Source organism: Apostichopus japonicus, chromosome 11, assembly GCF_037975245.1.
Source record: "Apostichopus japonicus isolate 1M-3 chromosome 11, ASM3797524v1, whole genome shotgun sequence".
Lineage (NCBI taxonomy): Eukaryota > Metazoa > Echinodermata > Holothuroidea > Aspidochirotida > Stichopodidae > Apostichopus > Apostichopus japonicus.
The window spans coordinates 24,171,325-24,194,127 of NC_092571.1; the positions used below are offsets into that span (position 1 = coordinate 24,171,325).

At 37.5% G+C, this 22,803-nt stretch overlaps 1 protein-coding gene and 1 long non-coding RNA gene across 2 annotated transcripts; one reads left to right on the plus strand and one right to left on the minus strand.

Moving 5' to 3' along the window:
* Positions 1-93: 93 nt before the first annotated feature.
* LOC139975569 (uncharacterized) lies at positions 94-22,068 on the plus strand. The gene is made up of 3 exons (XR_011795787.1): positions 94-232; positions 20,202-20,371; positions 22,019-22,068. It is a non-coding gene; the product is annotated as an uncharacterized lncRNA (long non-coding RNA).
* LOC139975568 (YEATS domain-containing protein 4-like) lies at positions 4,852-21,623 on the minus strand. Its single transcript, XM_071983578.1, has 8 exons — positions 21,440-21,623; positions 19,736-19,850; positions 18,812-18,931; positions 16,487-16,553; positions 12,769-12,863; positions 11,951-12,043; positions 10,537-10,624; positions 4,852-9,428 (listed from the first exon to the last, which is right to left on the minus strand). The coding sequence occupies exons 2-8, from the start codon at positions 19,775-19,777 to the stop codon at positions 9,229-9,231; spliced, it is 705 nt and encodes a 234-aa protein (XP_071839679.1). The 5' UTR covers positions 19,778-19,850; positions 21,440-21,623; the 3' UTR covers positions 4,852-9,228.
* Positions 22,069-22,803: the final 735 nt, after the last annotated feature.

A 22,803-nucleotide genomic window follows, 5' to 3' on the forward strand; every position in this document is an offset into this window, starting at 1 on the left:
CGCATGCACATAACTTGTAAACGTTAGTGTATAGAGAGTTCGACATCTTGGAGACCCCTTTGAAACAAGTTTACGTATTATTATTACTATTATTATGATCTGTGGAAACCTCTCGATGATAGTTACGTGGGAGGCCCGGTGTACACAGTACAATCTGTAGTAACCGAAACATCCAACAAGATTCCACAAATCTTTTGGGACAACACAACTGTTATCGTTTCTGTTTAGGTTGGTGAGTGAAAGAAACTTAACGTTTTGGGTACATCCTGCTTGTATTGTGGTGGGGGGGGTTATCCCAAAGGTTTTAGTATGGAATTTTTTCCGGGACTCGTAAAAGAGTTATAAGTTATTGAGAAATAATTGTCATGTTTACATTCCAAGTTTAAAGAGATCAGCGAGTCAAAACACATATCATGTATGCTCTTAGGTATACATGTCTTCATTGATCTCAAATAGTGGGTGTATAATTCTTTATAAAGTTTATCATCCAACATATATGCGATAATCTATTTCATACTTCAGATATCACAATCCATTAATGATAATATAACATTTATCTCGATTTTTTCTCATAACGGGATTATTACGTTCAATCAACAAACAAATTCCTTTGTTTCACGTGATCAAGCGTGCAAGTTCACAAATTCTTAACTTGAGCACCCTCACTAGTTCAACGAGCTGAGCAAACAGGGGGATCTTTTTATATCCGATAATTGCGATGGATCCCCTTCAAGGAGGACTGAAGTGTGTAATCAAGGATATTTGTAAAGCCATTTCCAATTATAAGATTCTCTCAAGTAGAATTTAATCAAATTAACGTCCAGCTTGTAAAATATGGTTACCCCATATCTGACTCTTTAACATGTGATGTCATCGTAATGCAACCCGACATAAAACAGATGATAATATTTACATGTTTGTCTGCGTGCGTGCGTGTGTGTTTTATGTTTCGATTTTTTTTTTCTTTTCTGAAGACGAACAGGCAATAATGAAAAGGTGGTATATATTTTGCCTAATATTTTCCTGGCGATATCGCTGACGGCTTGCCCACAGTCGCTGTTTGAACAGTACAGAGAACCCCTCCCTACGTCTAATCTAACCTGTAATGTCTTTCAGCAGTGAGTAACAATACAGATGTCATTACCTCGTGGGAAGGAAGGCGGGAAGGGTCAAAAGGTTACACAGATGTGCAGGTTCTAAAGAGGCGAAACCTCAGTTGAAAATAGAAAGAAAGAGAAGGAGAAACAGTCACTAAATGGCTTTTATATCCCAAGGCACGTCACCTGTTGGGAGTTTAATCGGCTAACGACTGGATTTTAAGCCCAACAATAGGTGTTGGTCTTAAAAATTGTCACTGTTGATGGTTTTTTTCATACCGCATGCAGTGTAAAATTTATAGTCCTTCAGCCTTTTCGACACCATTTGTCACGATAAGGGATTTTCCAATTCTTTGTTTTATACATTGAAAGTTATTTGGAGCAATGTCAACACCTGCTATATTTCGTTGCTCTCGGGCAGATGCTGATGTGAAAGTGTCTGTAAAGTAATACTAGGGGTGTGTGGGTGGGAAGGGGTTGGGGGAGGGGTAGGCGATATATATATATATATACATACATATATATATATATATATATTGCGTATAGCCGATCGATAATAGCTATTTGTGGCTGTGGAAACGGTTACCCTAGTGTCTGTATTTACAACTCATTATACATATTTACTCATTATCCCCGAAATCAGCGTCTAAGTCGTCCCGTATAGACGCAATCTACACGTACTACTGCTCACTCGATCCTGTTTGGGCTTGTTGCAATAAAAGTGCGACGCGACGGGGGCATTTACCCATAACAGGTATAGCTTCGAGACGTCATCTATACGTAATATATGTGCTTACGGCGACTAGATAGCTTCGACACGAGTAATATATGACTTAATCACTGCAAATGCCGATAGACGATTGGTAATAGCTATTTATTGACCGTGAAAACATGGAAACAAATTATACCTTTTAAGTATAGTTAGAATGCAACAGTATTAGATGACTTAATCACTGCAATTGCCTACAGACGATCGGTAATAGCTATTTATTGACCGTGAAAACATGAAAACAAATTTTACCTTTTTAGTATTTATAGAATGCAACAGATTCAAATGCTGCATGTTCAACAATCGTGCATATCGAAATATTTTCTACGCGAAGAAAGGAATAAAATGACGGGGAATCGAACACGGGATCTCGCGCACACAAAACGAGAGCCATACCTATGAACCAACAGGCCGCTTGTACATCAGCTGACATGGTAACAGAGCCTACGTAGCTTCGACACGTTGTCGTCCAGTCAATCTGTAATAGCTATCGGTATACCTCTCGACGCGAGAAACAGTTGACGTAATCACTGCAATTGCGTATAGCCGATCAAAAATAGCTATTTGTGACCGTGGAAACGGTTACCCTAGTGTCTCTCATTATACATATTTACTAATTATCCCCGAACTTCAGCGTCTAAAATTACCGTTTTCGAACTTCTGGACATACAATCAGCGTCCATATCCTAATGGTTAGGGTGTCTGAATATAAGGCGGGAGGCCCGGGTTCGAATCCCGGTGGAGGCTGCATGGAAGTTTTTCACTGTTTTGGATTTTTCAACTCACAACGGTTTCAAATATATATATATATATATATATATATATATATATATATATATGCACACGCTGTAGGTCATGGTATACAAGTACCTCCTACCAAACAAGATTGAATACGTATTGACGAATAAAAGCATGAATAATGTGAAGGCCAAGCTGCTACGGCAGACACGATCTTAAATCACCGATAACATTGATCTATAGCGCTCAATGTTTTGCTAAGATGTTCTCTTTATGTCCAATAAATAACACCTTCCCATTCCCACCTCCGCAGCCAGGGAGACACAAACCCAAACATCATTATTAATCTGTGTCATAGAGATTAATGTCATAGACAACTCCCCCCCCCCTCCCCCTTCCCACCTTCACAGCCAGGGAGACACAAACCCAAACATCATTATTAATCTGTGTCATAGAGATTAATGTCATAGACAACTCCCCCCCCCTCCCCCTTCCCACCTTCACAGCCAGGGAGACACAAACCCAAACATCATTATTAATCTGTGTCATTGAGATTAATGTCATAGACAACTCTCCCCCCCCCCTTCCCATTCCCACCTCCGCATCCAGGGAGACACAAACCCAAACATCATTATTAATCTGTGTCATAGAGATTAATGTCATAGACAACTCAACCCCCCCTCCCCCTTCCCACCTCCACAGCCAGGGAGACACAAACCCAAACATCATTATTAATCTGTGTCATAGAGATTAATGTCATAGACAACTCCCCCCCCCCACCCTCCCCACCTCCGCAGCCAGGGAGACACAAACCCAAACATCATTATTAGTCTGTGTCATTGAGATTAATGTCATAGACAACTCTCCCCCCCCCTCCCCCTTCCCACCTCCACAGCCAGGGAGACACAAACCCAAACATCATTATTAATCTGTGTCATAGAGATTAATGTCATAGACAACTCAACCCCCCCCCCCCACCCTCCCCACCTCCGCAGCCAGGGAGACACAAACCCAAACATCATTATTAATCTGTGTCATAGAGATTAATTATCATGAACAACTCTCCCAAACAGCTAAGAAAAATCATTTCATTTGGGAGATATTACATATTTAATGTTCCTTCACACATAAACCTGGAGATTTGATCAAGTCTAAATTTCACATCATCGAGTCAAATGTGCTTCGATGTATTAGGTTCTTATCTATTTATTACAATGTTTATTTTCTGTAATGAGGTGGGATTTGCGAAATGCTGTCTCTAAATAAAATGTGACTTTTTACATGATATAAAGATGTCATTGGTTTCAGGTACAACATTAATGGAATTTAACCTTGAAAATATGACAAGACAAAGAAAACAGAGCGAAATATGTCTTAGCTGTTTGGGGGGGGGGGGGTGGGGAGTTGTTCTTCACAAAAGACCTTCGTCATATAAGTTCGAGATGTTGACTGGGGCTATGTCCCCTTTAAATTAGTGTTTTTTTTAATTATCTGTAGTCTTTCTATAGATTGTCTGCTAAATCTAATGGTTTAACCACTTTCTGTTGACAGGCAAACCTTTCTGTTATATCTCGAAAATGAAATAAAAAACTCTTAGTAGCGCAGTATTAACTTGGCAAGCCAAGAGGTTTAGTAAATCTTTGTCACACTTCATATGAGAATATCAAAATGTAACACAGCAAGTTTTAACCCTGTTTGATTTCAAGTGATCGACAATGCTATATACATTGCACACATATGCGAAAAACTAAACGTTAGACTCATCTACATTACTTTTGGAGTTTACTTTGTTTACAATTTTTTTTGGGGGGGAGGGGGATTCACGTCTGCTGAGCTCAAATGACATTTGATCCCCACAGAAAAGAATAACACTCCTGTTCCCAGAAAGGTGAATATGCACTCTATTGACCTATCAAGTGACCTTTGACCTCTCGAAGAACAACATGGTTCTGTGACTTACAAAGTTGGTTTTGCATAAATGTACAAAGTTCATACACGCTTTAAGTTTGGAGAATTTTCAGATTTTGACATTATGTCGACCTCAAATGATGTACGGCCTACCCCTCGATAATGAAAAACAACCGAGAACTTTCTTAAGGGGCATGGCGAGTAGAAGATTCATCAACTGCATACTTTTGACCTCAAATAACCTTTGACCTCCACCAAATCTATTCCAAGGAAGATAATTATGAAAGGGCACATTTCAATCAACCATTACATTCTTCACTAATATAGATGTAGCGTAAGCTCATTTGAACATTAATTTTCTTTTTTTTTTATTTTTATTATCATTCCAACAAGAGTCCAAACAATGTACAATTCATAATAACATATACTTTATGACCAATAGTCAATATTAATGACAACAACAAATAAATCATTAAACTTCAAATAAAGATTTCCACTTATGCCATCTGATATCAAAAGCATTTTGCTTACAACTAGTTTGATACATAAACTTTTCTTTTAAATAAAAATTCTTTAAATCAATTTTACCATAGTTAAAGGAAGGTTTCTCATTTTTAACCTTACTTTTGTAAACACAAAATTTCAGAACATTAATGACCTAAAATGACCTTTGACCTTGCTCAATAATGGAGTGGGCAAAGAAATTGCAAAAGGGGAATCTGCACACCTAATTGGAGGTTCATGTATACCTCGCTTAATGAGTTATCGTGTTTACGATCCAATGCGCCTCTTACGCATATCCATACACCCCACGCACGCGCGGAGGCACACACCATCGTTAAGAAGGGGGGAAAGTATATCTGTTGTTAGTTTCTCCAGGGAGTTGTTATGGAACTCCCTGGTTTCTCATACAAGTATTTTTGCTTTCACGTGATCGGCATCGGGTGACTGTGGCATGGTATTTTCTTTTCTAGGTTGCCTAAAAGCAGCTGCGGTGTGAGGCTTTAACTTGACGCAAACATTGCATGGAACTCCGTGCTAGTCTTGTAATGAATGTTTAATATCTTCGATAAAATAAACATGTCAGACGAAGAGAGTCGGGAATTCTAAGACTAGGGTTACCTATAGTTACTAAACAGTGAATGCATTGCAGACAATATTAGAAGAGTCTGGTTACTTGTATTCTAAGCATAATAAGTTGATGTTAACTGATCCGACCTCAAGATGGTAATGCCTAATATTTGGTTGAGTCTCTATATACGACTTCCTTTCATGGTTTGTAGATAATCAGCCAATGAATAACAGCCTTCTCAGTAACAGTCGATCTGTATTGAGAGAAAGAGCTAATTCGGAAAACAAAGTTAAAAATTCGAGTAGACAAGTCCACACCCTACTGGAGAATTTGGTGTGAACGTATGCAGTCGGGATCTTGGTTGGGAGGAAATTGGGGGAGAGGGGGTAGGGGATGCGAGACGGCAGAAAAGGGTTCAGTCTGGAGGAAGGTGAGGGGCGCAAACGTCTGGGGGAGCAGTGTTACGTGTGCAGACTCAGATTTGATGGGAGAGGGGGGGGGGGTTAGGGGAAGGTATATCAGCTCAAAACGTCCCGACAAAATGAAACCTTAGTTCATTCTGCCCCACAAATTTCAGTATTTAAAAGAATCGTCGCGGTAACGAATGTGTATGAAGACCGCTTCCCCCAACCCACTCACCCCCCCCCCCCGGCTCACCACCACCTCCCTACCCAAATTTGCAAATTATGGGAGTGCAACCATGATGTCAAAATTTGTCAAAATTATCTATATTTCCTCTTATTGCAAAACATTTTGTATTCCTTTCTAACTCCCCCTCTTCGCAATACCATACTTCCATTCCGATACCCATATTCAAGCAATACCGAAAAGTACACACAGTGGTATGTTTATAATACTAATAATAGCAAGTAGGCAAATGAACTGTTATTCTTTCCACACTGCTTGTTATTGCATATTTGAAACAGATCACTGCCAAAAAACAAAACAAAATATGCCGTGCGAGAGTATAAAAAAATCTATAAATAAATATGAGATCAAAAAGTAAAGGTTTATTAAAAGAAAAAGACCAGACTCGGTGGTCTTCGCGAGCCAAGATGTTATTTTAACATACGCGAAACCGACAGTAATTGCTCATTGCCATAATAACAGCATATTGTGTTTATTTGCTTTACCGATTATAAATTCATTTGGGGCTGATATTAGACATGCTGGGATGTAACATAACCTCCCGCCGGAATATTTATGTAGTCAACGGCAGCAGCAATGATGCCAAACATCAACCGAACTATACCGGGAGTAGCAACAAAAAATGTCTGTATAGGTATTCTGCGTGGTTTATGAAGCTGAGCCTGATTGCTTAGCCAAAACTTTTTGAATTTCTTACTTTTTTGTCATTTTTGCTGTACAGACAATATAACAATTCTTGAATACGAACGAAGGAGTAAAATTAGGAGCATAAAACCATGTAGTTTAATAAGAGTACAGACAACTTTGTTAAAATATAATCATAATATTACATTTTTATATAGCGCTTTATACCGGTGATAGGTCTCAAAGCGCTTTACAGATTTTATATTACCCCTGGTCAATGATCACTTGTCCCAGAGACAATCCCTCCAGTCGGCAGCAGTTATATACTGCAACCAATGACAACTTACCTCACAGGTACCCATTTAACCCCTGGGTGGAGAGCGGCAATTGAGATCAACCATCTCGCCCAAGGAACACAACGTAATGAACTAGGCTGGAATCGAACCAGCAATCCTTGAATCACGAGTCCGACGCCTTAACCAATTGTCCACCACGTTCTCTGACAATGTGTAACCGTACGGAATCACTACAAGTTTTCTAACTGTACTTTAATGTGTCAATAGCATATCAAACTTACAAATACAACCCCCTAAAAAGGAAAACTCGAAGGGTGTCTTGGTATCAAATATTTTTCTAGAAGTGACAAGATCCAACCAACTAAAATTTTAATCTTGATATATTTTAATCCATGACAAAAGAAACATTTTGAGTGCTAGTAATGTTTTTTATAACTTTTCTGGTTTTGAGATATTCACCCTTCAAAGGCTACAATTGTTGTTGACATCTGTTCCTCAGTGCAGGCCTTTGAATGTTAATGTTAAAAATTGTTTTTAATAAATTCTAATAATTCAATCAAAACATGTTCTTGTATCTTCATATACGAAAAACAGAACATCCTTGGATGGCATTCAAACCCATATGTCCTTGTTAAACATTATAAACATGTTATTTTGAGGCCATAAAAATAGCCTTGTGGTTTCTACTGAGTTTTGCGATACATCTGAGGATCTTAACTAATGGTTTGTGTCTTAGACTGAGTAGTCCAGTCACTTTTGCTGTTTACATGGTCATTTCTCAAAAATGAAAAGTTTTCTAGAAGCTACAACCTTGACTGACAGCGAGTGTTTTGATAGGGCTACATCATATTATAATTAAGTTTGCACCTAAAGTCAACTTTTAATGACAGTGGACAAACCACAATAGTTGTATGATAGCACACAACCAGCCTAAGTGATGCTATGACATTATGTCCAAGCAGTAAGCACCACTGACCACATGAAACTCAATGCTGTCATTAACAACTATGTTGCTATAGTGTACATGGCAACTTTGTCACCATGTTGCTAACCATTTTGCCAAACGTGCCAACTATGTTGCCACCAACTATGTTGCCATATAGTATGTTGCAACTACATTGCCAAACATGCCAACTAATTTGCCAACTATATTTCCTAACAACTATGTTGCTAAATAGTATGTTGCCACCAACTATGTTGTCAACTATGTTGTCAACTTTGTTGTCAACTATTATTGCCATTACCAAGCAACTATGTTGCAATATAGTATATTGCAACTATGTTGCCAATCATGCCAACTAATTTGCCTACAATATTTCGTAACAAATATGTTGCCAAATAGTATGTTGCAACTTTGTCACCTTGGTGCTATAGCCTCCCTAATGCTGTATCAAACGGTTCACAGTTTGAGTCACTCCATTTGGTAAATCAATCAGAGAACTGTTTAACCAATCAAGCATTCGCTCGATCTTTATGAACTGAGCATTTTTCAAACGAAAACAGTTGACAGTAGCTTTTCAATTCCTTCATCCTTAAAGATGTCCTCTGAGCTTGACAATAGCAAATTACCACTGTCTATCTGCAGAGCTTTACTCTTCTCTCATATGAAGGCACAAATCCCTTCTGTTTAAACTGTCACTTCCATTTCCTCTCCAACATTTCATATTACTCTATAACATTTCATATTTCTCTCCAACATGTCATATTATAGTTCTTTAGTTGTTTTATCACATGAGAAAGCTTTTTCCAAGTCGGTGTAGGGAACTATAGTAACTTCACGACTGTCTAACCAAGGATCACTACATTCAAGATGTTTCTGTGGCTGATGACAAGGCATGCTCTGCTCTCTGAGTGTCCTGGAACAGTTGCCTCACCTATCTTCATCCTTAATGCGAGCCATGTCACCAAAATATCAAATTTCTCTCCAACATTTCATATTCCTCTATGACATTTCATATTTCTCTCTAACATGTCATATTATAGTTCTCTATTTGTTATATCACACGAGAACTCTTTCCTTAGGCAGTATAGGGAACTATAGTAACTTCACGACTGTCTAATCAAGGATCACTACATTCAAGATGTTTCTGTCACTGATGACAATGGATCCTTCTCTCTCAGAGTGTCTTGTTCTTCTAACTTTCGAATCTCTTCTTTGAAATGGGCAGTGACTTCCTTACTTTGCTTCAACCGTTCACTCAAGTCGTGGATTTCTAAACGGATTTTCTTTCGTGCCGACTGTAGCGTGCCGACTGTCTTCACTGCTAAATCTGTGACTGAAAAAAGAGGAAAAGAGAGAATAAGCGAGATAACAGCAATAGGACACGAACAGAATTAACAAACGGAATAATAAATTACTAGATATAATCTACTCCTAGTAGTCATACTCATAACAAGGGGAATATCTACTCGTACTTGTACTTCTGCTGCTGTGTTCACCCTACAACCCTGAGGCCTAGGGTTACTGATTTACTGTGTGTGTGCTTTACATCCTAACAGGCTTTAATAATGTTAGACATCATTTGTTTTAACATTTAAACACAAGAATATTTTGTGTTCAAAGAGTATTGGTGACAATTTATGTCAAAATCAGGGGGAGGGGAAAATGGTGGGAGAAATATCACATACTCACTTCTTGATTTATCTGAAAATAGGGCAACTATTCCAGCCTTAAAAAAACCATAAAGATCTGAGTTGTACTTGGCACTATGCTGTTGTACTCGGGCTTATAAATCACAGCCAAATGGTCAACGTTTGCTTTACATGCTAATAGACATAGTGCTAAACATCATTATTATAACGCTGAGACATCAGAATACCTTGTGTTCAAAGAGTATCAGTGACAATTTCTGTCAAAATAGGGAACATGGTGAAATAAGGCACATACTCAGTTCTTGATTTGTCTGAATAAGGCAACATTCCAGCTTTAAAATGATCACATGATCAACTATGTTGGATATATTTAACTCTTCTTGTGATTAAAAATCAAATATAAAATCTGATTTCTTGGAAGATGATTTCTGAGCAAATGCAGCGTTAAAGTTTCCTATTTGTGAGCGAGACAATTTGAAAGATGTGTCATAAATAACAAATTTTTGGGAAATTTTGATCGTCTTTAAATCTTCGTTTCCATAGTTACTGCAAATTTAATATAAGAAAAACACAGAATGATCATGGCAAAAAATGAAAATTCACCCCTGTGGAATATTGTTCACCTCTCTTAACTTCAAAGACAACACTGCTAAACCTGAATTTGGGCAACTTGTCCCTGATTTTGAGAGAATGGGTCAAATTTATGTGGTGGGTGCTTGGTGTTACACCACAAATGAACCAAGCTGCTTTTGACGAGAGAGCAGAAGGAATGGTAGGACATAGTCAACTTACAGTCAGTTTCATGTTTGTACGGTCCTAAGGTCAGAGGTCTTGTGTTGACTAAAAGCTGCTGCATCATTAATGTTGGATCCTGGAAAATCTGAAATATAAAAAATATGAATATAAAAAATATAAAATTAAATGTCATTTGGAATAATATATGAAATGTCACCCGAGATTGACTTCTGGGCACGAAAAAACGAACAACTTGATCCCCTCTCAAAGCCAATTCTCTTACATTAACTGTATCATTATTACAATGCTACTGTCAAGCCAGTATCAAGAGTATCAATTGATACTACACATCATCAGGTTAAAGGTTGGTGAGCAACCTACTGTGTACTCTTTAAACAAGATTAAAAAATCTTGAGAGAGGCTTGTGATGCAACGCCTTTGCACCATTCAACATCATGGGCTCAACATTCAGAAAGGACATGACTAACTTGTCCCCACCCCTCCATCTCCCCTTGCTTCCCCCTCCCACAATCCTCTTCTCATAGCTCTCTTCCACCCTTTTTTTCTCCACACCTTTCTGTCTTTGTCCTTCTCCGATATATTCCCTACCCCCTTCCCTTAATCCTCTCTTTGTCCCTCCACTGTTTATCTCCTACCTCTCCTCTTCCCCTGTTGGTTTCTTTCTTCTCTCCATCCCTTGTCTACTAATCCCCTTACATCTATCTCTTTGTGTTCACCATGCTCATTAACCTGTCTAATATTCTGTGCGTGTTTTTGTCCCTTCTGTTAATGTTACTTGTCATTTTGCCTCTGAAGAAGATCCTGCTAGGATCGAAACGTCAGGCCAACTTACTTTTACACATTCTCTTACACAGGCTCTCTAGTGGATACGCAGTTTGCTAACAGTTTACTTTTATTTTAAGATCAAATAATCTTAGCTTTAAAGGTCACAAAACGTTATGTGGTAACTGGTACAGTAATGTCAGTTGCATTTTGTTTTGCTCTTCTAAGTCTTTTGGATTTTTTTCCCTGAGTTCAAGACATCCCTGGTTATTTGTTTATGAGCCAGTACTCCAATACTACTATAGAAACTGACCTTAATCTTCTTTTAATCTCACAGTGTAGTAGAATTTTGAAGGTTCAGTTTAAGTTTACATTCTTTCTTGCCCCCCACCCCTTTTGTTTTAAAAATAAATTTTACCTTTCTTGTGTTTCAGCCTTCATTTCGTACATTTTATATTTCATTTTGCATAATTTTTCTTTTATCATGTACGCTACTTATGTTGTGAGTATTTATTTACACTTGAAGGGACATAACCTGTTCAAATCAATTGAATCAGATCAAATCAAAATCAGACGAGAACAAAAGTACCATGAAAGTTAAGCAAGAATGAAACAATTAAAAAGCTTTCAGCAATTCTTCTAACTGGATTTGTCCTGAGAATGGACTCAACGAAAAATAAAATCTTACCATTTCATCGTAGTGTTCAGATACCAGTGTCTTTTTTCCAAGCATCAAGTTGGTCTCCGTTTGGAAGAGCTTTAAAAAGTGATAAAGAGTCACCTGTGATGGAGACAAAAGTAAAGTATGCAGCAGTGAGTTATTTATCTCAAAAAGCAGGGTAAGAGGGACTGCCGGGTAAGAGGGAGGTAAGAGGCAGGGTAAGAGGGAGTAAGAAGAGTTAGAGGGACTGCACAGAAATCAAACTGTCTAGGTCGTCGCGGCTGGAATTACAGATTGAGAGGGGCGTGTGGACTGTTTGTTGGCCGGGTTAAAATTGTACTGGACTCTCACTGAGATGGCACGGCACCAGATCAAGTTTTCAGCTCTCAAGAAGGACACCCAGGGCAATTTTCGAAAGTTTGAAAAAGGCCACTCAATGCTTCATAACTGTTTTCTGGTACAAATATTGCTGCAAGCCCCAACAATGTTTCATAATTTCATTAGATTGACGATGATGATGATGATGATGATGATGATGATGATGATGATGATGATGATGATGATGATGATGATGATGATGATGATGATGATGATGATGATGATTGCAGCTACGACGACTTGATTAAATGTGGCACCGCACAACAATTGTTGTCGTTGGGTGACAGATGATTTTCAAGGGTGTGGGGGGGGGGCGCCAATGGCCATTTGCCGTCCACTGATAATTCAAGCTCATTTCTACACACATGATAGTGCAAGATAAGCTTGTTAAAGTACTAAGGTAATCGAGGACCCCCTCCCAGCCATCCACTTCCGTCCAACTATTAAAATGAAAGACTTTTACTCACAGGTCTTTCGTTGGGATCCACAAAGAATATCTTGATGATCACTTCAAATTCTCCCCAGCCAGTCTCTGTTATCTCAAAGGGAGGCTTCGTAACAGCTGAAGAGAAAGTCATATATGTAAATCTTTTAATTGATTCCAAAGTCTGAGGTGGTCGGTTGCCTCAGCTTTACACGTTGAACATTTCCGGTCAAACGAGAGGGGGGAGGGTGGGGGGGGGGACTCCATTGACAAATTTCAGTTCTTTCTTATTGCAAAGGGTCATCAGTATTGACCCCGAATATGCTAGAAAGTAAAAGTAATGGTCACTCTTATTTATTTTAATACAGCCACCGTCATTGCATCTAATACTCTCTTACACTACTGTGTAAATGTCCAGGCAATAATTTAATGTTCAAAGTAATGGTCACTCATATTTATTTTAATACTGCCACCCTCATTGCATCTCATACCCTCTTACACTACAGTGTTAATGTCCAGGCAATAATTTAATGTTCAAAGTAATGGTCACTCATATTTATTTCAATACTGCCACCCTCATTGCATCTAATACTCTCTTACACTACAGTGTTAATCTCCAGGCAATAATTTCATGTTCAAAGTAATGGTCTCTCATATTTATTTTAATACTGCCACCCTCATTGCATCTCATACTCTCTTACACTACAGTGTAAATGTCCAGGCAATAATTTAATGTTCAAAGTAATGGTCACTCATATTTATTTCAATACTGCCACCCTCATTGCATCTAATACTCTCTTACACTACAGTGTTAATGTCCAGGGAATAATTTTATTTTCAAAGTAATGGTCACTCATATCTATTTTAATACTGCCACCCTCATTGCATCTAATACTCTCTTACACTGCAGTGCAAATGTCCAGGGAATAATTTAATGTTCAAAGTAATGGTCACTATATTTATTTTAATACTGCCACCGTCATTGCATCTAATATTCTCTTACACTACAGTGTAAATGTCCAGGCAATAATTTAATGTTCAAAGTAATGGTCACTCATATTTATTTTAATACTGCCACCCTCATTGCATCTCATACCCTCTTACACTACAGTGTTAATGTCCAGGCAATAATTTAATGTTTAAAGTAATGGTCACTCATATTTATTTCAATACTGCCACCCTCATTGCATCTACTGTAATACTCTCTTACACTACAGTGTTAATGTCCAGGCAATAATTTCATGTTCAAAGTAATGGTCTCTCATATTTATTTTAATACTGCCACCCTCATTGCATCTCATACTCTCTTACACTACAGTGTAAATGTCCAGGCAATAATTTAATGTTCAAAGTAATGGTCACTCATATTTATTTCAATACTGCCACCCTCATTGCATCTAATACTCTCTTACACTACAGTGTTAATGTCCAGGGAATAATTTTATTTTCAAAGTAATGGTCACTCATATCTATTTTAATACTGCCACCCTCATTGCATCTAATACTCTCTTACACTGCAGTGCAAATGTCCAGGGAATAATTTAATTTTCAAAGTAATGGTCACTCATATTTATTTTAATACTGCCACCCTAATCGCATCTCATACTCTCTTACACTACAGTGTAAATGTCCAGGCAATAATTTAATGTTCAAAGTACTGGTCACTCATATTTATTTCAATATGCCACCCTCATTGCATCTAATACTCTCTTACACTACAGTGTTAATGTCCAGGCAATAATTTAATGTTCAAAGTAATGGTCACTCATATTTATTTCAATACTGCCACCCTCATTGCATCTAATACTCTCTTACACTACAGTGTTAATGTCCAGGGAATAATTTTATTTTCAAAGTAATGGTCACTCATATCTATTTTAATACTGCCACCCTCATTGCATCTAATACTCTCTTACACTGCAGTGCAAATGTCCAGGGAATAATTTAATTTTCAAAGTAATGGTCACTCATATTTATTTTAATACTGCCACCCTAATCGCATCTCATACTCTCTTACACTACAGTGTGAATTTCCAGGCAATAATTTAATGTTCAAAGTAATGGTCACTCATATTTATTTCAATACTGCCACCCTCATTGCATCTAATACTCTCTTACACTACAGTGTTAATGTCCAGGGAATAATTTTATTTTCAAAGTAATGGTCACTCATATCTATTTTAATACTGCCACCCTCATTGCATCTAATACTCTCTTACACTGCAGTGCAAATGTCCAGGGAATAATTTAATGTTCAAAGTAATGGTCACTCATATTTATTTTAATACTGCGACCCTCATTGCATCTAATACTCTCTTACACTACTGTGTAAATGTCCAGGCAATAATTTAATGTTCAAAGTAATGGTCACTCATATTTATTTTAATACTGCCACCCTCATTGCATCTCATACCCTCTTACACTACAGTGTTAATGTCCAGGCAATAATTTAATGTTTAAAGTAATGGTCACTCATATTTATTTTAATACTGCCACCCTCATTGCATCTACTGTAATACTCTCTTACACTACAGTGTTAATGTCCAGGCAATAATTTCATGTTCAAAGTAATGGTCTCTCATATTTATTTTAATACTGCCACCCTAATCGCATCTCATACTCTCTTACACTACAGTGTAAATGTCCAGGCAATAATTTCATGTTCAAAGTAATGGTCACTCATATTTATTTCAATATGCCACCCTCATTGCATCTAATACTCTCTTACACTACAGTGTTAATGTCCAGGGAATAATTTTATTTTCAAAGTAATGGTCACTCATATCTATTTTAATACTGCCACCCTCATTGCATCTAATACTCTTACACTGCAGTGCAAATGTCCAGGGAATAATTTAATGTTCAAAGTAATGGTCACTCATATTTATTTTAATACTGCCACCCTAATCGCATCTCATACTCTCTTACACTACAGTGTGAATTTCCAGGGAATAATTTCATGTTCAAAGTAATGGTCACTCATATCTATTTCAATACTGCCACCCTAATCGCATCTCATACTCTCTTACACTACAGTGTGAATGTCCAGGGAATAATTTCATGTTCAAAGTAATGGTCACTCATATTTATTTCAATACTGCCACCCTAATCGCATCTCATACTCTCTTACACTACAGTGTGAATGTCCAGGGAATAATTTCATGTTCAAAGTAATGGTCACTCATATTTATTTCAATACTGCCACCCTAATCGCATCTAATACTCTCTTACACTACAGTGTGAATGTCCAGGGAATAATTTAATGTTCAAAGTAATGGTCACTCATATTTATTTTAATACTGCCACCCTCACTGCATCTCATACTCTCTTACTCTACAGTGTGAATGTCCAGGGAATAATTTAATGTTCAAAGTAATGGTCACTCATATTTATTTTAATACTGCCACCCTCATTGCATCTCATACTCTCTTACACTACTGTGTCAATGTCCAGGGAATAATTTAATGTTCACATTTTTCTGTAGTAGGTTTGAAGACTCTGAATTTTGTCCTTTATAAAATACTAAAAAAAACTACTAAACATCCTTGGACTTGTACAGCAATTTGATCATTTTACATAGCATTTTGCAAAGCGATACCGGATCAATTATTTCCCGGTAGGACTAAAGATGAGTTGGAGAGTCAGAACCTTGCAGAAAGTTCTTTTCAAAACTGCTAGCACCTTTTAGCATGCTAAATATGGGACCAAATGCTGATGATCTTAGACGTTCTCAATGCCTTTTGAAAGTAGACTTTACTCACCTCTGACTGCATTATTGTAGCTCTCGTGCAATTTGAACTGAATTTTCTTCACGTAGGCAGACATATCCTAGAATGAAACCAAACATACAGGCACGCTGGTTAGTGAAATCATTAATTAGGTTAAACTCTATATATGGGAGAGAAAAGGGAAAAAAGAGAGAATCTTGTTTCTGCAATTTTTGTGTGTAGTACTACAAACCAATTCTGGTTTCCAGTTCTATGGTTGAGTGGTTGAAGGCATTGGCATTACAAACAATCAAAGCCTAGAATCTGGGAGGTTGTAGTTTGCGGGCTCTTACATGCTAAGGAACAACGGGTTTCTCGTCTGAGAGAAATCCACAGTTTTCCTCCATCTGAAATGGTCTCCAAATTGTAAAATATTGATATTCCAACAAGGAACTAAAACTGCAGACTGAATAGCCACCCGATTTAGCCATTCACCTATTCCAACTTGCCTACATGGCTGCTTAGCGTCATAAAATAACTGCCTTTTAGGGACATGATTTAATATTATAATTATTATTACAATGTTTTTGCAACTTTAGTTGTCTAATATCTGCAACATTGTATTCTTAATACTGCAACATAATATAAAATGGTAACATTACAATGAATGAATTACATTACAAATGAACATAAGAAAGAGGAACTTATTATGTACTGTACCCCATTCCTGTATGGGTGGACATAAGATTTGAGGTTCTTTCCTTATACTTTACCTCATACCTATATGGCTTGACATATAAGATTTGAGGTTCTTATTTTACACTGTACTTCATACGTTAAAAGGATTGTCTGGTGGCCCAAAGAAGTTACCTTAAAAAATGATAAATAATTTTCCAAACATGTTTTCAAAGTATGAGAACGCTAATGTTGCGTTCGACAGAGAAACGATTTTTTAATCGTTAAGGATAGACATTTCAAATATGATTTGAACAGTACAGAACGTGACGCCAGATATGCTAATGCAGATTGCGACATAACCCACCCTCCGTACAGTACCTATACGGTAATCACAACAAAAACCGCGTTTGTATACAGATAAATTTCTTCCATAATTTTCCGTGAAATTTCTTAGAAATTTGATATGTTTTCAAAAACTCCTTAAGCCGCCATGTAGTAGATTGGTGGTTTCGTGGTCTTTGTGTAACACAAGATAAATTTTAACAGCAGACTCTTTGTTGTTTAGGCTATACATCGCGCTATCCAGCTCCAACGCGAAGAATGTTCGCATGTAGGCTATACTCTAACGTTTACAATCGGACAGTTCTGCGAAGCCTAAGCTTCTCAGTGCTATATTCTGCTCTGACAACGATTCTGATAAATTTCTTCCTTAATTTTCGGTGAAATTTCTTAGAAATTAGATATGTTTTAAAAAACTCCTTAAGCCGCCATATATGTAGTAGATCAGGGGGTTTCGTGGTCTTTCGGTAACACAAGATAAGTTTTAACAGCAGACTCTTCGTTGTTTATACATTGCGCTATCCAGCTCCAGCGCGAAGAATGTTCGCATGTGTAGGTTACTCTAACGTTTACAATCGGACAGTTCTGCGAAGCCTAAGCTTCTCGGTGCTACATTCTGCTCTGACATCGATTCCGCCAAGTTTCATCTTTCAGTGTTCCGAATGCTTTTCAAGTTTCTTTTTATTGTAAATTTGATCTGTGAATTTTATTTCAGCGATTTCGAAGAACAGTTTATGAACTGTGGTTTGAGTGTGAGAGTATATTTTGTGCAACGCTATACGAATACCAACTGGGCATGGTACAGTAGGATATACACTCGCGATAGGTACGTTATATAATAGGCAATCACATGTGCGTTACACGTGAGAGTGTATTGCTGCGGAAATGGGAGTGCTAACTTCAAGTCGCCTGTTTTGCCTATTTGCCAGCACTACGTCAATCACCAAATTGAAGCGTTCGAACAAACGGTACTTTTTGTGAGAAACTGGTGAATTTGAAAACCAGATTTCTACAAGAAGAAAACGCTGAATGGGGACAATTTTTACATGGTTAGAAAGAGCAAAATAATAACAACAAGGACAATGTATCAAAATCTTCCACCAGACAATTCCTTCAATGGCTTGATATTAAATTGGAGGTTCTTTGTTTATACTGTACCTCATATCTATATGGCTTGACAATTTGACATATAAGGTTTGAGATTCTTTGTTGATACTGTACTTGATTCCTATAAGGCTTCTCATATAAGTTTTGTGATTCTTAGTTGATAGCATACTGTAACTCATGTACTATAATATAGTTAACCATTTATAAATATAAAACTTGAGGTTTCTTATTTGATACTTATTTGTAAGACTATACCTCATTCCTGTATGGCTTGACGTATAATGTCCAGTGATGGGTATGCCCATCTTCCTCTCTCTTCTTCCCAAAGTAACGTGCTATGTTTCCATACACTATTGGTTTGACAATTGTTATTCCCTGCAGCAAGAGAAAAGAAAAATTCATGAGAGCTTTAGTACAAAACTCTCTGTATAACATTGTACATATATTGACTACTTAAATCAGCAAAATATAGAACAGTTCACACATGTAAACACAAGTGACCAAGTTTCAGCACTAATGAAAATTTCATCGCATCGGCATACATTTGGCAATGCAAGTTACAAGTGACCTACTTTTCTCTTAAAGTTCCTAAACTCTTAGGATTCATTTTAGGCTCTTATCCTCTAATACACCATCCTCCTCCACCCCACTCTATTCCTCAGTCATCAGTAGTCTAGTATTGGAATAACTAGCCCAGTCCCATCACCCCCCCTCCCCCCCACACGCCATCCTTCCCTGCCCCTTCTGCCTCTTCTCTTTATCATCATCCTATTCATCCTGCATACCAGGAGAGGGTACAAATTCATTGTTGGGAACCACAATCAAACTTTAATCCAATCCATGCATCGCAACACTTTTAAGGATGTATAAACTGCCATTATTGAAAAAATACTATATACAATATATGAGAACTAAAACATTAGAAATTTCTGAATGCCTATTGTCCAATCTGTAACATTGAAATCTACTTTCCCCATCAAGCCTGTTACAAAATCCACAAAGTTTTGAGGTGTTTCCTTTTGGAAATTCAGAGACTTTGTTTAGTTGATTCATAGTTGGCCAAAAAAAATGTTCCGAAATTATTGGGTTCTGCAAGCGGCATTAATAGAGTTTTGAAAACATTTTCTGAGGGCAACAGACTAATTGCACAAGGACGGCACGTTATGCTGTATACACTACCTTTACTCTTCCACCAGAATCAGACCCGTAATCTGCAGACATCTTCTAAGACTGGAATGGTAGCGAAGCCAAAAAAAGTCTCTCTGATCTGCAATTCACAGCAGGCCTATAAGATCTAGAGGCAATGAAACAAAGCAAAAGCTGGTATAATATATAACTTGGATGGCAAGAAATATTTGCTTAGACAGTAGATGAATAACTAACATATATTATGAGCATAGCAATCAAACAAATGAATGCTTCAACACTTTTGAAAAGCAGGGCTACATATGTTCTGTACATTTGCTGGACTTTTGCAAACTTGTTAGATTTATGAGCTAGCCTAGGTATATGCTATCAGTCATTCTCGAAAGGTAAACTATGCAGCATATTTCATGTGGTTTTATCATCATTCCCTATGCAATGTCTAGGCAAATTAAAATTCAGGTAGCCTAACATTGTTTTGATTTTTGCTTTATTCAAACAGTTTGCTACCCAGGGCCATGTTCAACTTTGTTCAAGAGTCAAAGAACACCAACTTGCATGGAATAAGTTAAAGGTGAATGAGGAATAAAGAACTGAGTTCCTTAAGGAGATTGAAGTCTGTAGAGCACTTTGTCTCCATATTGGAAAATTGCTTTCACCACCAATATGAAGGTAAGTCACCAAACCACTCAAATGAGTAGCTCAATTAATGAACAAGTACAACATTGGTTAAGAACATCCAAGAAATTTGGCATGCTTTTCTTGGTCACCACATTCACCGAGGTTAAAATAAGGCAATATAATAAGACTTCTTTTCAAAAAGAATCTCTGAGCATCTCCGTTTTTAAGGATTCTACATTGTGTAGTGCTTCTAAACTTGGACTCTTTTCAAATCAGTGGTTGCAACTGTTTAAAATTATTTTCCAAATGTTGTGAAAGGCTCACAAAGGCTTCATGCTTCCAGAGTCTAATTAATGGCCAACTAAAAAGACTATGTTTAGGCTACCTTATTACAAATTATACCTGTTTTCTAGATCTTGAAACTTCGTGATCGCTTAGTTATGTTGGAATCAGGGTTACCAGCGACAGTTGACGAAAAAACGCTAGATTTGCGAAAATAAAACCCTAGAAAACGCTAAATGGTAGTTTCCCTAACTTTCGTGTTGTTTCGAGTCAATTTAGCACAGATTCGTAGGATGAATGGTCACCGATCACAAAATAGATCATGAATAGTTGATTTGAGTGATAGTCTGACCCAGATAATTTGAAAAAAAATATGGAAATTTTTGGTAGGAAATTCCGAAGATTGGGCAAAAATACTCAAAATAAATTTGGATGGGTCTCCGAGTAAAAATTTTGTCTAAAAAATCTGAAAAATGGTCTATTTTTGGTAAATTTAACTAGTTTTAGGCAAAAAACGGTAGAATTACCAAAATTAGAAAAAACGTGCGCTAGAAACCCAGAAATGACTAAAAACGCTAGATCTAGTGTAAAAACGCTAACTCTGGTAACACTGGTTGGAATAGCGGCGCGGTATCAAAGTCAACAGAGGCCTATATGTACATAGCCTACATTCCCACATATAACCAACATAGCGTAGGCTTACATGCTGATTAACCAATACTAGTACACAAAGCAAATCTCGCGAAACACGTACCAGTGGTGTGCGTAGCATGCAACATACATGTCAGTTAATAACACAAAGCCGAACGGAATCCATCAAACCAATAGTTAACTTACCTTTGATTGATACGTTTAGTTTGGAAAATTTTCGACATATGGTTCCGTCTTACTCTTACAGTTACATTGAATATCCTGCACACGTACTTAAGATGTTGAAGTTACAAATTAATCTTTTCTTTGTAAAGAATGTTCACTTTTCACGCACAAAACTGGGTTGTGGTGGTATGAAACTAATACTACCCGGCCTAGCAAAACGGGAAATTTAGTAGGTAGCACTATAACATAAGAAATACCGTATAGTATTTGATAACTATATTTTATTTACAATGTTCCTTTACGGACAGTTCTAAGTCAATTATCCATTTTGAACTTTCCTCGTTAATCATAATTTTGGTGTTAATATTGCTGTTTCATCCGCTGACCTCAATGTTAGTGAACTATGCTCAGGCATTGAGTTAATTGGATGATCTTTTATGGACTTACTGGCTCAACTTTTTTTTATTGGAGCTTGCATATTTTTGGTGTTGCATATATTACACACCAAAACCACCAAAAAATGTTTAAACCATACGAGCCAATAGAACATTTGTGACATACTAATTAAATTAAATTTTAGTTTTGATTTTTGAATTTCAGTTTAGCTGTCCGCAAGACGACGAAAGGAAACATGGAAAGGTACTTGAGGTATTGTTAAAGCCTATTTATCAGAGTTGGTGGAAATGTTGCTATTAGCTTTAAGGCGGTTTAGTTGTCCGCAGGCTAACTAAAGGAAACGTGGGAAGGTATTTGCGGAATTGTGAAGACCCATTTATAAGAGTTGGTGGAAATGTTGCTATTGGCGTCAAGGCAGTTGTTGTTGTGTGCGTGAATAGAGGGATAAAAAGAAAACAGGACTGGAAACATGTGCAGATTGGATATAAATATTGCCGTAACGAAAGACGTAGCACGTTGTTGATTGGGTGACTGAGAAGGCGTTACCGAACATGAGAGAGTACTTAAACAGAGACGAGAGGGGGAGGAGGACGAGAGAGGAGGACGAGAGGGGGGGGGGGGCGAGAGGGTAGGAGGGCGAGGGGCTGAGGAGGACGACCAAACATTTTGAACACGATATCTCAAGCAGGGACGCTTGGACCATTCTAATATTTAGTATGTAGTTGGTTTTAGTGGAGATCAAATGTTTTTTGGGGGTCACCAGGGGTCAATTGTGAAAACCTTGTAAACACGATATCTCAAGAAGATAACCTTGCACCAGTCTTATATTGAGTATGTGGTTGTGACACGTTCAATTCAAGATCCCTATTGTTTTTTGTTGAGGTCAAAGGTCATTTGGGGTCTCTTGGAGTCAAATTGTGAAAACCTTGTAAACACGATATCTTAAGAAGGGAAGCTAGTATATCGTTGTAATACGTTAAGTTCAACAA